The 14179-nt window shown below is 45.1% G+C and overlaps 1 protein-coding gene across 1 annotated transcript in view; it reads right to left on the bottom strand.

The window, feature by feature from the left end:
* SLIT3 (slit guidance ligand 3) overlaps positions 1 to 14179 on the bottom strand; it is a 625600-nt gene that overhangs the window by 70721 nt on the left and 540700 nt on the right. The window contains exons 20-21 of the mRNA XM_038771676.1: positions 8026 to 8189; positions 4762 to 4894 (exon numbers count right to left, since the gene is read on the bottom strand). Of these exons, the coding sequence (XP_038627604.1) occupies positions 4762 to 4894; positions 8026 to 8189 (297 nt within the window). The remainder of the gene's footprint in view (positions 1 to 4761; positions 4895 to 8025; positions 8190 to 14179) is intronic.

Genomic DNA, 14179 nt, shown 5'->3' with positions numbered 1-14179 from the left:
AGCTAGAATCTTGGCCTCGTGCCTTCCACAGCCCTCGTCTGCCAGCAACAGGCTCTGCTCAGGTCAGGGGCCCAGGATGGCCGGAAAAACCTGCACTGCAAGGAAATGCCATCCCAGTCTTTGCCAAGGCACCAGCCCTGGCTCACTCACGATGCTGATTTCCTTGGTTCCTAACTAGGAGCACAAGAAAAAGAACACCAGCCACTGATTTTAATTATTTCATTTCTAAGAAATGAAATGCCAAATCAGGACTACAAGTTCCAACTAGTGTAATCAGTTTGAAAATCTAGACAACTTGGTTAACTTGTGCCTCGTACTCATTTGTCCTCTGAGCTCTGAAGGGGGATAGAATTTCAGCAACCTGACAACCATGCAATGAAAAACAAACTGAACCTCTAACTAGAATGACCATTTAGGTGCTCACACGCAATAGAACCTGATTATACTGACATTCAAGGGACTAAGAAAGAAATGGTGCTATAGTTAGGTATTGTTCTAAGAGAGAGAATGGCCCCACAGCTCACATTCAGTGGAGAATTCTCCAAGGCTAGTCCATTCATGGTGCACTAACAGGATTGACAGTCTAAGAAGCAATGTTTTACTATTATTAATAATAATCCTTATCCTCTTTCAATAATATAATTGCTATTATTACCATCTGTTTTGAAGCACTCAATCACCTTGCCCCCTTCTACCTTATCTCACTGCTCTCCTACTACAACCCAGCTCACACACTTTGTTCCTCTAACGAAAACCTATTCACTGTACCTTGAGTTTGCTGCCAACGTCTCACCCACGTCCTGCCTCTGGCCTGGAATACTCTCCCTTTTCATATCCAACAGTCAATTACTCTTCCCACCTTCAAAGCCTTATTAAGGCAGATCTCCTCCAAGAAGTCTTCCCTAACTAAACCCTCATTTCCTCTTCCTCCACTCCCTGCCTTTGCACCCTTGCACTTGGGTTTGTACCCTTCAATCACCCTTCCCTCAGCCCCACAGCATTTATGTACATATCCATAATTTATTTATTTATATTAATGTCTGTCTACCCCTCTGGACTGTAGGATTGTTGTGGGCAGGAAATATGACTACCAACTTTGTTATATTCTACTCTCCCATGTGCTTGGTACAATACCCTGCACAAAGTAAGTGCTCAATAAATATGACTGATTGATATTTGTCATGTTCTTACTCTGCACCTAGCAAAGGAACAAAATCCTGGAGTAGGCACAACACAACCAGATTTGACATAATCCTGGCCCCATAGGGAACTCAGAGTCTAAGTATTAGAGAGAACAGATATTTAACTCCCACGTTACAGATGAGGAAACTGAGGCAAAGTGAAGCTAAGTGACATGCCCCAAGTCACCCAGCAGGCAAGTGGCAGAATTGGAATTGGAACCCAGGTCCTCTCAGGCCCACGCTCTTTCCACTAAGCTACTCTGCTTCTAAGTTTTAAACTGGTTTTATCAATGCATTGATGCTGGAGGCCCTCTGGTATTTATACAACTTTTATAAGGCCAAAATAACACTACTCCTGCACCAGCTCCTACTAAGTGCTTATTCCCTGAACAAACTCAGCAGCATGCCTGTTCTTTTAAGGCTGCAGAGCTACCTGTCTCTTCTAGTAGCCAAATCTACCACACGAGACAATGTGAGTGCCCACTGCGGGGATGTGTCTAGCAACCAACTTGTACTTCCTAAGCACTTAGTACAATGCTCTGCACACAGTAAGCGCTCAATAAATACGATTGAATGAATGAATGAATAAACTAATTCGCACCTTCCTAAGAGCTTAGTACTCTGCTCTGTACACAGTCACCGCTCAGTAAATACGACCGATTGAGTGATTCTGCCAGAGGAGGGGCTGGTGGGCAAGGGTCTCTGCATTAGAATCTCATACACATGAATTGCTCCTTTGCAGGAGGCTCAGATCCCAGGAGAGGCCCTTTCCTGCTGGAGACCCCTCGCCCACAGCTGGGGAGAGAGGAGGGGAGAATCAGTGGGGAGGGTCTGCACGGTCCAAACCGACATGATGACACTTGGGGAGTGGGATTTGCCAATGGCATTTACATACATCTGCTTAGATCGTTTGAACTTGAAAATCGCCTGAAACAAAACCACACATTTTCACTGTTTCTCTTTTTCGTGTCCTTCTCCTATTCCATTAAACCTGATCCCTCATACTAGGGCCATTAGGCAGAGAGCTGTGGGCTACACACAGTGACCCGGAGAAGGGGTGGGGGGAGGGAAGGGTGGATGGTGAAGGAGGGGGAAACATTTTCTTGGTCACAGTCTGGAAAGCACTACTCCAGATTCTCACTGTGTCAAGACTTCCCCCACCGATGCAGTTGCTCACCCTGGCATGCCCACATATGATTTCTCCTTTTTCTGCTTTCCTGATACCCAGTCTCTTTCTTCCTGCAACACTCTGGCCACTCCCACCCTTGCCACCCCATACTGATCTTGGCCGGATGCTGGTGAGACTGTATTTATGCATTTAAATGAATGTTTCTTTCTTTGAAGAAAACTGGAAACAATGACAAATCCTTAGAAGACAAAAAGAAAGAAAGAAAGAAAGAAAGAAAGAAATACGCCCACTTCCCAGCTCAGATTTACTTTACAATTAAATCCTATTACCTCTGTTATTTCAAACTTTGCTTTATGAGCTTGGGAGGAAAGAATCCACGGTTTGTTTTTATGGCATTTTCTTCCTTTTGAAATGTGTCACACAGTGGGACAATTAGCCGGGAGATGTGAGCATGGGTAATGTGTTTTCCACAGTCCCATTCAAGCAGTTCATTGTGAGGACAACCCCAATCTGCCCAAAGTGCAGGGTACATGACTCACTATTAATTTATTCATTCACCGGAGATATTTAGAGTGAATGGCTGCCACCCGAACACACAATTGACAATGACTGTAAAGAATTTCCTCCTTTCCGGCAGGATGGTGGTGGCTCTGGTTACAGTCTGGCCAAGCTCAGGAAGAAGGCAGGAGCCTCCTGACAGTTCGTGAGACTCTCCCTCCTGAGGGTGGCAGAGGGCAGCCTCTCTTTGGGGTGCATGGACCGTGGGAAAGAAAAGTAGGTGGCCTCCTTTCTGGATCTCCAGGTCTCCACAGTCAGCGAGCACCTGTTCCGGATTCTGGGGTGGACTTTGCAGAGCTCTACTTCTGGGATGAGAGACTCCCTGAGTCTTGGAGGGCTCTACCTCCGTGTTTCTGCAAAGTGGGGTTGGGGATCCCAAAAGCAGAGCTTCCCAGAAGAGACCCATCTCCCTGCCATCACTTGAACAGACCTGCAGATCCCTCCTTATCATTCATTCATTCATTCAATCGTATTTATTGAGTGCTTACTGTGTGCAGAGCACCGTACTAAAGCACTTGGGAAGTACAAGTTGGCAACATATAGAGATGGTCCCTACCCAACAACGGGCTCACAGTCATGAAGGGGGAGACAGACAACAAAACAAAACATATTAACAAAATAAAATAAATAGAATAGTAAATATGTACAAGTAAAATAAACAGAGTAGCAAATCTGTACAAACATATACACAGGTGCTGTGGGGAGGGGAAGGAGGTAGGGTGGGGGGATGGGGAGGGGGAGAGAAAGGAGGGGGCTCAGTCTGGGAAGGCCTCCTGGAGGAGGTGAGCTCTCAGTAGGGCTTTGAAGGGCGGAAGAGAGCTAGCTTGGTGGATGTGCGGAGGAAGGTCATTCCAGGCCAGGGAGAGGACATGGGCTGGGGGTCGACGGCGGGACAGGTGAGAACGAGGCACAGTGAGGAGGTTAGCGGCAGAGGAGCGGGTGGTCGGGTTATCCCTCCTTCTAGCTGGAGCGAAGCCATGCCAAGGACGGGAAAATGCAAAGAGAAGCGAGGGAAGATATGCCTTCCAGGGAAAGGCTGGAATCCATTGGGGAAAGACATTTTGGAGGCTTCGCTTTCTCTCTTGATGCTCATTCGCTCAGAAAATCGAACCAGGAAAAGAGAGGCAGCACTAATGAGCTCTGAGGTACACTAAGTAAATGCAGGCTGTTTCAGCCATTCAGAGTTCTGCCCACAATCAGAGATGCATGTGGCCCACTGGAAAGAGCACTGGCCTGGCAGACAACCAGGGCTCTAATCCCGGCTCTGACGCTTGCTTGCTGTGGGATCGTGGGCAAGTCACGTAACTGCTCTGGGCCTCAGCTTCTTCATCTGTAAAATGGGGCTTGAATACCTGTTCTACTGAGATTGTAAGCCCCATGTGGGTGGGGGACTTCAATCAATCAATCAATCAATCATATTTATTGAGCGCTTACTGTGTGCAGAGCACTGTACTAAGCACTTAGGAAGTACAAGTTGGCAACATATAGAGACGGTCCCTACCCAACAGTGGGCTCATTCATTCATTCAATCGTATTTATTGAGCTCTGTGTGCACAGCACTGTACTAAGCGCTTGGAAACTACAAATTGGCAACATATAGCAGGTCAGACTACATCTGACCTGGTGAACTGGTATCTCCCCCAGGGTTTAGCACAATGCTTGGTACATAGTAAGCACTTAATCACCACAGTTATAATTATCAGTGGCTGAAGAAGGTGGAATTGTGACCTGGGCTGCGACAGAGGACAGGGAGGAACCCATTTGGTAGTTTTCCCAGACTAGGCTTGTCAGTCGATCAATCAACGGTATTTATAGAGCACATGTCCAAATTGAACTCAGAGTAAGAGGGCAGGAGAAAGGCAGCAGAATCAAGCGAGGGGAGGAGAGACTCACAGCTCAGTCACATCCTTGGGGATGCCTTTAGGGAGAACCCGAAGACCTTTGTTACTGCACCGCACCACGGAATCCACACAGGTGCAATGGTCAGGGCAGCGGGGGGCCAGTTGGCAGCTGCTCTCATCGTTACCTGGGGGAAGACAGAGAAAGAGAGAAAGCTGAGGTCAGGGTCCCCGAGATCCAGGGAGACACAAAATGGGGACAGACATAAACAGAGACAACGAGGCATGGAATGAATCTCCCTCATATTCAGCGCTAAATGGGCACCACCATAAAGGAATAGTCCACGGGTATTCCCGGCTCTATAACTGCATCCAAGACCTAATTTTTTAACCAAGACATCCGGAGCTCAGAAACAGAGGGGTGACTCTGCATCCCAACACAGGGAAAAGAACCCTGCAACTGCTCACCAAATTTCTACTTCCTTTTGGCTTCCCCTTCAGAAGTAATGCTACAACTTGGATGGTGAGGCCTTCTCAAAAAGAACTTTCACCCAGGTGTTTGTTTGGATTTTAAACTTCCCCACAAGGAAGCCAAGAAGACCCTATAACCATATTTTATCTGGAGTGCAGAGTGGAGCTTATCTCTAAGTTAAGTTCACCATGTTTCCGGACATGTTTTACCTGGGCGTTGAGGAACCCTGTGCACTGTTATCAATGAAGTGGACTTGTGGAAAATTAAATCCTGAAGAAACTACTGACTGGGATGCAGTGTACTCAGAGCTGAGGTTGGGGTGGCCAACCTTATGCACAAAGCATATATACTCAATCTGTTCTAGCTTCTATAAATTGCAACCAGAGCCAAGCCCACAGGGACCACAAGCAGAAAAAAGGCATAATGAGAACATAGCAGTCTGGATTGATCACTGCCCCTAACAACTTGTTTCAGTAATAATAATAATATTAATAATTGTGGTATTAAGCACTTACTATGTGCCAGGTGTTGTGCTAAATGCTGGGGTAGATACAGTATAAGCAGATCAAACACAGTCCCCATCCCACATGGGGTCCCCAATCCCCAATGTACAGAAGAGGAAACTGAGGCACAGAGAAGTTAAGCATCTAACCCAGGGTCATGCAGCAGGCAAGTGGCAGAGGTGGGATTAGAACCCAAGCCCCCAGACCCCCGAAAGGACTGTGCTCTTTCCACTAGGCCATGCTGCTAAACATGTAGAGGTTGCATATTCAAGTGTTTGGATGCTTGCTCTTTGGAAGGGTATGTTCTTCAGAAGGACACAGCCTGTGATTTCTGCTCCTGATGTCAGTGATGGGGAACACAAGTGTTCATGAGGAGAATCAACTGATAACGCTCAGTGCAAAGAAGCCAGTTAGGCTTGTTACCATGTCTCCATTTACTTTAGCGAAAGTTGAGAAAAAGCACCAGGGTGATTTAATTCAGCTTCTGTTAAATCCTCTCCACTTCATGGTATTCTAGGGTATTACAAGTCTGCCAAGACCAGAGAGAGCCTCTAGAGTTGTAACCCAGAACAAATGTTCACTTCATAAAACCAGGCAGGAAAAAAAGGTGATATTGTGGTGATTTGGTTTCTAAGGGGTTTCTGTTGTTGTCATTGTCTATGGTTTCCCTAGTGCGGCTGATAATGACCAATTCCAAATCTTCAGTGCACATGGTTGTTTATAAAATGAGAACTCTGACATAAGAGGAAATAGTTCTAAAGTGAAGCAGGAGAGATATTTGTTAGACAGAAGGTGATCCTTCAACTATCAGGGTGATTAAACCCTGAAGGATTTAGGCTAATTTTTTCCAAGGGATTTGTAAAATAGGCCTCAAACACCTTAAACAAGTGTCAGCTCCCAATTCATCCCACTCTTCCAGCTTTGGACTTCAGCTTCAGTTTATCAATCAATCCATCAATATTATTTATTAAATGCTTACTCTATGCAGAACAGTTGTATTTATTGAGTGCTTACTGTGTGCAGAGCACTAAACTAAGTGCTTGGGGGAGTACAAGACAATAGAGTTGGTAAAGACATACCCTGCCCACAAGTTTACAGTCTAGAAATGAGATTGCTTTCCATTATTTCTAGGAGATAGGAAAAGGCAGGATCTTGCTCCAAATTTTACAGATGGGTCACAATAACTGTTCAAAATCTCAGGGTGAATTCCAGGCAGAGCCAGGCCTAGAACCTATGACTTCTGATTTCCAGATTATTCCCTGTTCAGAAACTGACTCTAGAGTGTAAGCTCATTGTGAGCAGCAAATGTGTCTACCAACGCTGTCGTACTGTACTCTCCCAAGCATCTAGTACAGTGCTCTGCCTACAGTAAGTGTTCAATAAATACCACTGATCGATTGATTGACTGATCCGTAGTGGATCCGAAAAACTCCCATAGAGGCAGAAACCAGGAGTGTCTTATCTCCTCCAAAGCTCCTTGTGGACAGGGATCATATCTACCAACTCTATCATACTGTACTTTCCTAATTGCCTAGTACAGAGTGCACTTGAGTGGGCACTCAAAAAATACTTCTGATTGATTGATTTATTGATTGAACCTCCCACTGTCTTGATACAACCTGCAAATGAGCTGATGCAAAAACTCCTCACTCAGCTTCAAGGCTCTTCATCACCTCGCCCCCTCCTACCTCACCTCCCTTCTTTCCTTGTACAGCCCAGCCTGCACCCTCTGCTCCTCTGCCGCTAACCTCCTCACTGTGCCTCATTCTCACTTGTCCCGCCGTCGACCCCCGGCCCACGTCCTCCCCCTGGCCTGGAATGCCCTCCCTCCGCACATCTGCCAAGCTAGCCCTCTTCCGCCCTTCAAAGCCCTCCTGAGAGCTCACCTCCTCCAGGAGGCCTTCCCAGACTGAGCCCCCTCCTTCCTCTCCCCCTCCTCCTCCTCCCCATCCCAACCGCCTTACCTCCTTCCCCTCCCCACAGCACTTGTATATATGTTTGTACGTATTTACTACTCTATTTTACTTGTACATATTACTATTTTATTTATTTTATTTTGTTAATATGTTTTGTTTTGTTGTCTGTCTCCCCACTCTAGATTGTGAGCCTGCTGTTGGGTAGGGACCATCTCTATGTTGCCAACTTGTACTTCCCAAGCAGTTAGTACAGTGCTCTGCACACAGTAAGTGCTCAATAAATACGACTGAATGAATGAATGAATGATGTCCCAGGGAGAGGAGTTCACTCCTCTTGTTCCTAGAAGCTGTGAGTTTCCATACTGTCCCCTTCTTTCCACTTCCATGACCCCCAGTCACAGCCCAAGGAGAGCCCTCTCCCTTCTCACCATCACAAGTGAAGTCCTGGATGGCCACATCCTGTATCGGGATCTCCTTGAGGAAAAAAGGCTTCTGGCAGCGGGGATTTCCACTGACAATCCTCCTCTTCCGCAGCCACTTCCCCAGCCACGCCAGGTGGCAGTTGCAGTTGAAGGGGTTGGAGAGTAGGTTGCTGAAAGGGAACAGAGACACAGTCACTAAGCCTCTGTCCCTTCCTCTGTTCATCTCACACATCCCCTGCTTTGTGGCTGGGGTCCCAAGGTGAAGACAGCAGGGAAAATGAAAGCAATATCAACTTCAGTGCCGAGCTGAGACCGGCTGTTAGGCTCTGAGCTGGGCCATAGGGTCAAAGTGCTTTGTAGAGTGCTCTGCACACAGTAAGCACTCAAATAATCCCACTGATTAGGTGATCCAGAGCAGGGGCATCATCCTCAGTCCCCTTTGCTCAATGGATGCAGTAGCTGGTGAACTAGATAGCCCTCAGAGACTTTCTGCCATCTCTCTCCAGTCTTGGGACAGTTAACGACTAACCCCAGCTTCTCTCAGCACCCTCTCCCTGGCAGACTGGAGCTGCCCACTGTGAGGAAAGAGCAAAATCAGATCGATGCCTTTTAATCAATCTTTTAACACTTCAGTGTGTGTTTATTATTTGCTTAGTTGTTTTTATATGTATCTATGCCCTTATTCTTAGCTGTACTTATTCAGAGGACTGTACTAAGTGCTCACTAAGTACTCTGAACACAATAAGCAGGCAAAGCACTCAATAATATCACTGATTGATTGAAATAATGTTGGTATTAATTAAGGCCTTACTACGTGCCAAGCACATAATACTTGGCACATAGCACTATGCTGAGTCTTTGTGTTAGAGATTCAGCATGACCTAGTGGATAGAAAATGGACCTGGAAGTCAGGAGGACGTGGGTTCGAATCCTGGTCTGCCACATGTCTGTTGTGTGACCTTGGGCAAGTTGCTTCACGACTGTGAGCCCACTGCTGGGTAGGGACTGTCTCTATATGTTGCCAACTTGTACTTCCCAAGTGCTTAGTACAGTGCTCTGCACACAGTAAGCGCTCAATAAATACGATTGATTGATTGATTGATTGATTGATTCTCTGGGCCTCAGATACCTCATCTGGAAAATGGGGATTAAGACTGACACCCCCCACCTTCCTCTCTCTCTCCTCCCCCTCCCCATCTCCCCCGCCCTACCTCCTTCCCCTCCCCACAGCACCTGTATATATGCTTGTACAGATTTATTACTCTATTTATTTTACTTGTACATATTTACTATTCTATTTATTTTATTAATATGTTTTGTTTTGTTGTCTGTCTCCCCCTTCTAGACTGTGAGCCCGCTGCTGGGTAGGGACAGTCTCTACATGTTGCCAACTTGTACTTCCCAAGTGCTCAGTACAGTGCTCTGCACACAGTAAGCACTCAATAAATACACTTGAATGAATGAATGAATAAATACGATTGAATGAATGAATGACTGAGAGCCCTATGTGGGACAAGAACTGTGTCTAACCCAATTACTTTGTACCTACCCCAGCGCTTAGCACAGTGCCTGGAACATAGTAAGCACTTAACAAATACCACAATTTTATTACTATTATTATTGCCAGTTAATCAGATAGGGCCCAGTCTGTGAACCACATGGTGCTCATAGTCTAATAGGGGGGGAAACAGGCATTTTATCCCCATTTATTATCTGAGGCAACTGAGGCACAGAGAAGTTAAGTGACTTGCTCCAGGTAACCCACCAGGCAAGTGGCAAAGAAGGGATTAGAACCCAGGTCCTCTGACTCCCAGCCCATGCTCTATCCAGTAGGCCATGCTTCCTCCCCCAAAAGAGATATAAATCCAATGCCCTGCCACTCAGATTGTTTTAACATAAAGCAAGAGCCAGCAGCCAAGGTGAAAACAAACCCATGAAGTCACTGTCTCTCCAGTCTGTAGACTGTAAATTGACAGACTGACAGTAGAGCCTTGTAAATTATGGCTAAACATCAACAAGCTCACTCTTGTTTCTTTATAAGTTGATCCTCATGTGGTGGTATTGGAAATAAAATGAATGGCTCCAGTATCACTCCTACTTGTCTGCAACACATTCTACTGGCTTCTGGCAGCAGCGAAGTGACTGCCCTCCCAGCTGACCCCCTGTGCTTCACATACCTGGGCCCCAGAAGAACACAGGGAACATACAAAAACACTATAAAAGAGATAACTAAATAAAGTAACCTGAGGGGCCAGTCCATACATGGTCATTGCTGGGTCCCTACTTAATCTGCTCTTAACGGGAGAGCTTTCCTGTGCAGCAAGAATCACTGCATTTCATTTATTAAGCAAACAGCAGCTTGGCTCCTACATGATGGGGAGATTTTACTGCTTGCCCTGACTAAATAGCTGCCTCCAGAACGACTCAAACTCTAGGGAGAGCTGTTCCCCATCACATGAAATAACTCCAACTCACTCTGGACTGAAAGGAGCAAACAACTAACATTACCATAGAAACTCTAATGCATTAGATGGTAAAAGCCTTAACCCTTCTGATGAATGAAATTTCTTATTCTTGGCCAGCCTGAGAGATAGGAAGAGCATAAAGTGAAATTTCTATTTCCAGGGAAGTCTGATAAATCCCCAGCAAGCCTTTAAGCTAATGGACTGAGGTTGAATAATTTTCTCCCCCAAACCTAGCCTTGAAGGCTCCTCTGACCCTCAGATGGAATCATTCCATATCAGTACCCCCAGGACAACTACAGGAATTTACAAACACCCTCTTCTGCACTGCCCTGATTTATTCCCTTTATTCACTACACAAATCCCCTAGCCCCACAGCACTTATGTATATATCTATAATTTATTTATACTAACGTTTGTCTCCCCATCTAGACTGTAAGATTGATGTAGGCAGGAATTGCATCTGTTATACTGTTATATTGTACTCTCCCAAGTGCTTAGTACAGTGCTCTGCTCACAGGAAGTGCTTAATAAATACTGTTGATTGATTGGTCCCCTTAGTGCCTTAAACTGACTTGCAAATAGTCTTTTCCAGGAATGAGTTTGGGAATGACAGTGGTGATGAGTAAAAAGATCAAATGATGGATTTCATTTATTTTATTTCCAGTGTTTCCCAAGGATGCATGGTGAGCTAAGAGAAATCTAGGCAGTATCAATTGGCAACAAATATTACCACCCCATTATACAGATGGAAAAATAAGGCTAAATATTTATCTAGAATGCCAAAAGGTGATCAGGGAGGTACCTACCCACCTCTAGACTCTAGGCTTGTTTTGGTCATGTCTACCAACTCTGTTGTACTCTCCCAAGTGCTTAGCACCGTGCTCTGCACACAGTAGGTGCTCAATAAATACCATTTATTGATTGATTATGATTAATGAGGTTTAAATCAGCATTTTGGGCTTATTATTTGTGAGTCTTTCTACTGAAATTTCATATATGAACCAGGGTTGCTGGTGATGAAAGCATTATACAATTTCAACTCTCTGAGACAAATTAACCAATCAATCTAAAGAAATAATGAAAACTGTCATTTGTATCTTTTCATAGGAAAAGATGAGGAAGGAGAAAAATTGGTTTGGGTAGAGATTACTAATCACTGTAGAAGGTTCACAGCTCTAACTTCTGTTCCTATATGAAAGAAAAAAAATCTCAGGACCATTTAGGATCTGGCGGCCTTATGACTTAAATTTTTAATTTACACCACATCTGAAGTTAGCATTGCTCATAGGTCACAATAAGGAGTGTAGCCACTGGAAAGAGCACAGGACCTGACCTGGGGTCAGAGGACTTGGGTTCTAGTCCAGGCTCCTTCAGTTCTCTGCTTTGTGATCTAGGGCAAGTCACTTAACTTCTCTGTGCCTCAGTTTCATCTGTAAAAATGGGGATTAAATCCTACTCCCTCCTACTCAGACTGTGAGCCCCAGGAGGTACAGTATGTATGTCCAACCTGATTATATTGTAACTATTGCTGAGCTTAGTACAGCAACATAGTAAGCACTTAAGTATTATCATTGTTGCTATTTTATTATTATTATTACTAGTAGTAAATTGTTTATTATTCAGCATTTTTAAGACTGATTTGGGTCATTCTCATTGAAGTTGAAGCTACCTAATAACATGTTGGGCTTGAGGACTTAGCCAAATTTTTTTTCCTTATCGCAACATATTGGAATGTAACTGGCATCTATGGCATTAACTGAATGCACACTTGCAGTAAGTGCTTCAAATGAGGTAAAATGAAATCTGACGAGAAACTTGCTCAGGTGTTTCACAAGAGGTCAGTGAGGGGTTGATTGGGTTCTCTCCATTGGGAGCTTCAGGATCAAGAGAGTCTGACCAGAGGTACTGAACACGCTGAAAGCACAAAATGAATAGTGCATGGGGGGAGAAGACAGGCTTCAGGAAGAGGTCAAAAGGCACCTGGTGATGTTTGAAATGGTAGATTCAAAATAAATGAAAGGAAACCCCTCTTTACCCAGTGGGTGTAAGCACATGGAATATACTTCCACAGGAAGTTGTTCAGGCCCAGAATGTCAGGAAGGTCAAGTGGAATTCATTAAATTCATGAACAAGCAGTCTATAATGCTTTACTGAAGGAAAGTTAGGGCTGTAATGAGGAAAATTAAGAATATTAGATGATATACCCCTACACATTAGGATCAATGTCAAGAAGAAGAACCTTGGCCCAGTTCCTCCAGGCATCCTGTTGCTACTGTCGGAGACAGAATACTGGACAGGATGGACCTTTGGTCCGACCCAGTAACTGCATTTCTTACATTCCTAGTGTCGGAGATATTGTTACTTTGCAATCACCCTGAAGATGCAGTCATGGGATCCCAGAGGCAGGAGGGACTGAAAGGAATGGATACTTAAAAGAAGTCAGAGCTTTTTGTTCAGGTGTCCACAAACAATACTATACATAGGAAATATACCTTCTAAATAGAAGATGGTTCTGGCATATATGTCCAAGACTGAGCTCTTCCCTCCCAAACCCTGTCCTGTCCCTGACTTTCCTGTCACTGTAGATGGCACTACCATCCTACCCATCTCACAAGCCCGCAAACTTGGTGTCATCCTTGACTCGTCTCTCTCATTCACCCCAAACATCCAACCCGTCATCAAAACCTGCCGGTCTCACCTCCACAACATCACCAAGATCCGCCCTTTCCACTCCATCCAAACCGCTACCTTGCTGGTACAGTCTCTCACCCTATCCCGAATGGATTACTGCATGAGCCTCCTTTCTGATCTCCCATCCTCCTGTCTTTCCCCGCTTCAGCCTATACTTCACTCTGCTGCCTGGATTATCTTTGTACAGAAATGTTCTGGGTATGTCACTCCCCTCCTCAAAAATCTCCAGCGGTTGCCTTGTCAACCTTCGAATCAAGCAAAAACTCCTCACTCTTGGCTTCAAGGCTCTCCATCACCTCTCCCTCTCTTACCTCACCTCCCTTCTCTCCTTCTACAGTCCAGCCCGCACCCTCCGCTCCTCTGCCGCTAACCTCCTCACTGTGCCTCATTCTCACCTGTTTTTACATACTATATTTATTTTATTAATGATGCGTATATAGCTATAATTCTATTTATTCTGATAGTATTGACACCTGTCTACTTGTTTTGTTTTGTTGTCTGTCTCCCCCTTCTAGACTGTGAGCCCATTGTTGGATAGGGACTGTCTCTATATGTTGCCAATTTGTACTTCCCAAGCGCTCTGTACAGTGCTCCGCACACAGTAAGAGCTCAATAAATACGAATGAATGAATGAATGAATGAATGAATGTATGATGGGGAATCAGTGTGGCCTACAGGACAGAGCATGGACCCGGAAGTCAGAAGGACCTGGGTTCTAATCCCAGCTCTGCCACTTGTCTACTCTGTGACCTTGGACAAGTCACTAACTTCACTGTGCTTCAGGTGAGGTTGTTAAATGAGGATTAAGACTGTGAGCCCCATGTGGACATGGACTATGTCCCACCTAATTAGCTTATATGCAGCTCAGAGCTTAGTACAGTGCCTGGCACATAATGAGCAGTTAACAAATACCATAAAAATGAATACATAAACATCCAATCTCTTGGCAAGGTCACCTTGTCTAGATCAAACCCCACCTAGATTTTTCCTGCCCTGTGGAGACT

This window comes from Tachyglossus aculeatus, chromosome X1, assembly GCF_015852505.1.
Source record: "Tachyglossus aculeatus isolate mTacAcu1 chromosome X1, mTacAcu1.pri, whole genome shotgun sequence".
NCBI lineage: Eukaryota > Metazoa > Chordata > Mammalia > Monotremata > Tachyglossidae > Tachyglossus > Tachyglossus aculeatus.
Note: the sequence above shows the minus strand (reverse complement) of the source record. Positions and strands in the feature narration are given on the sequence as shown.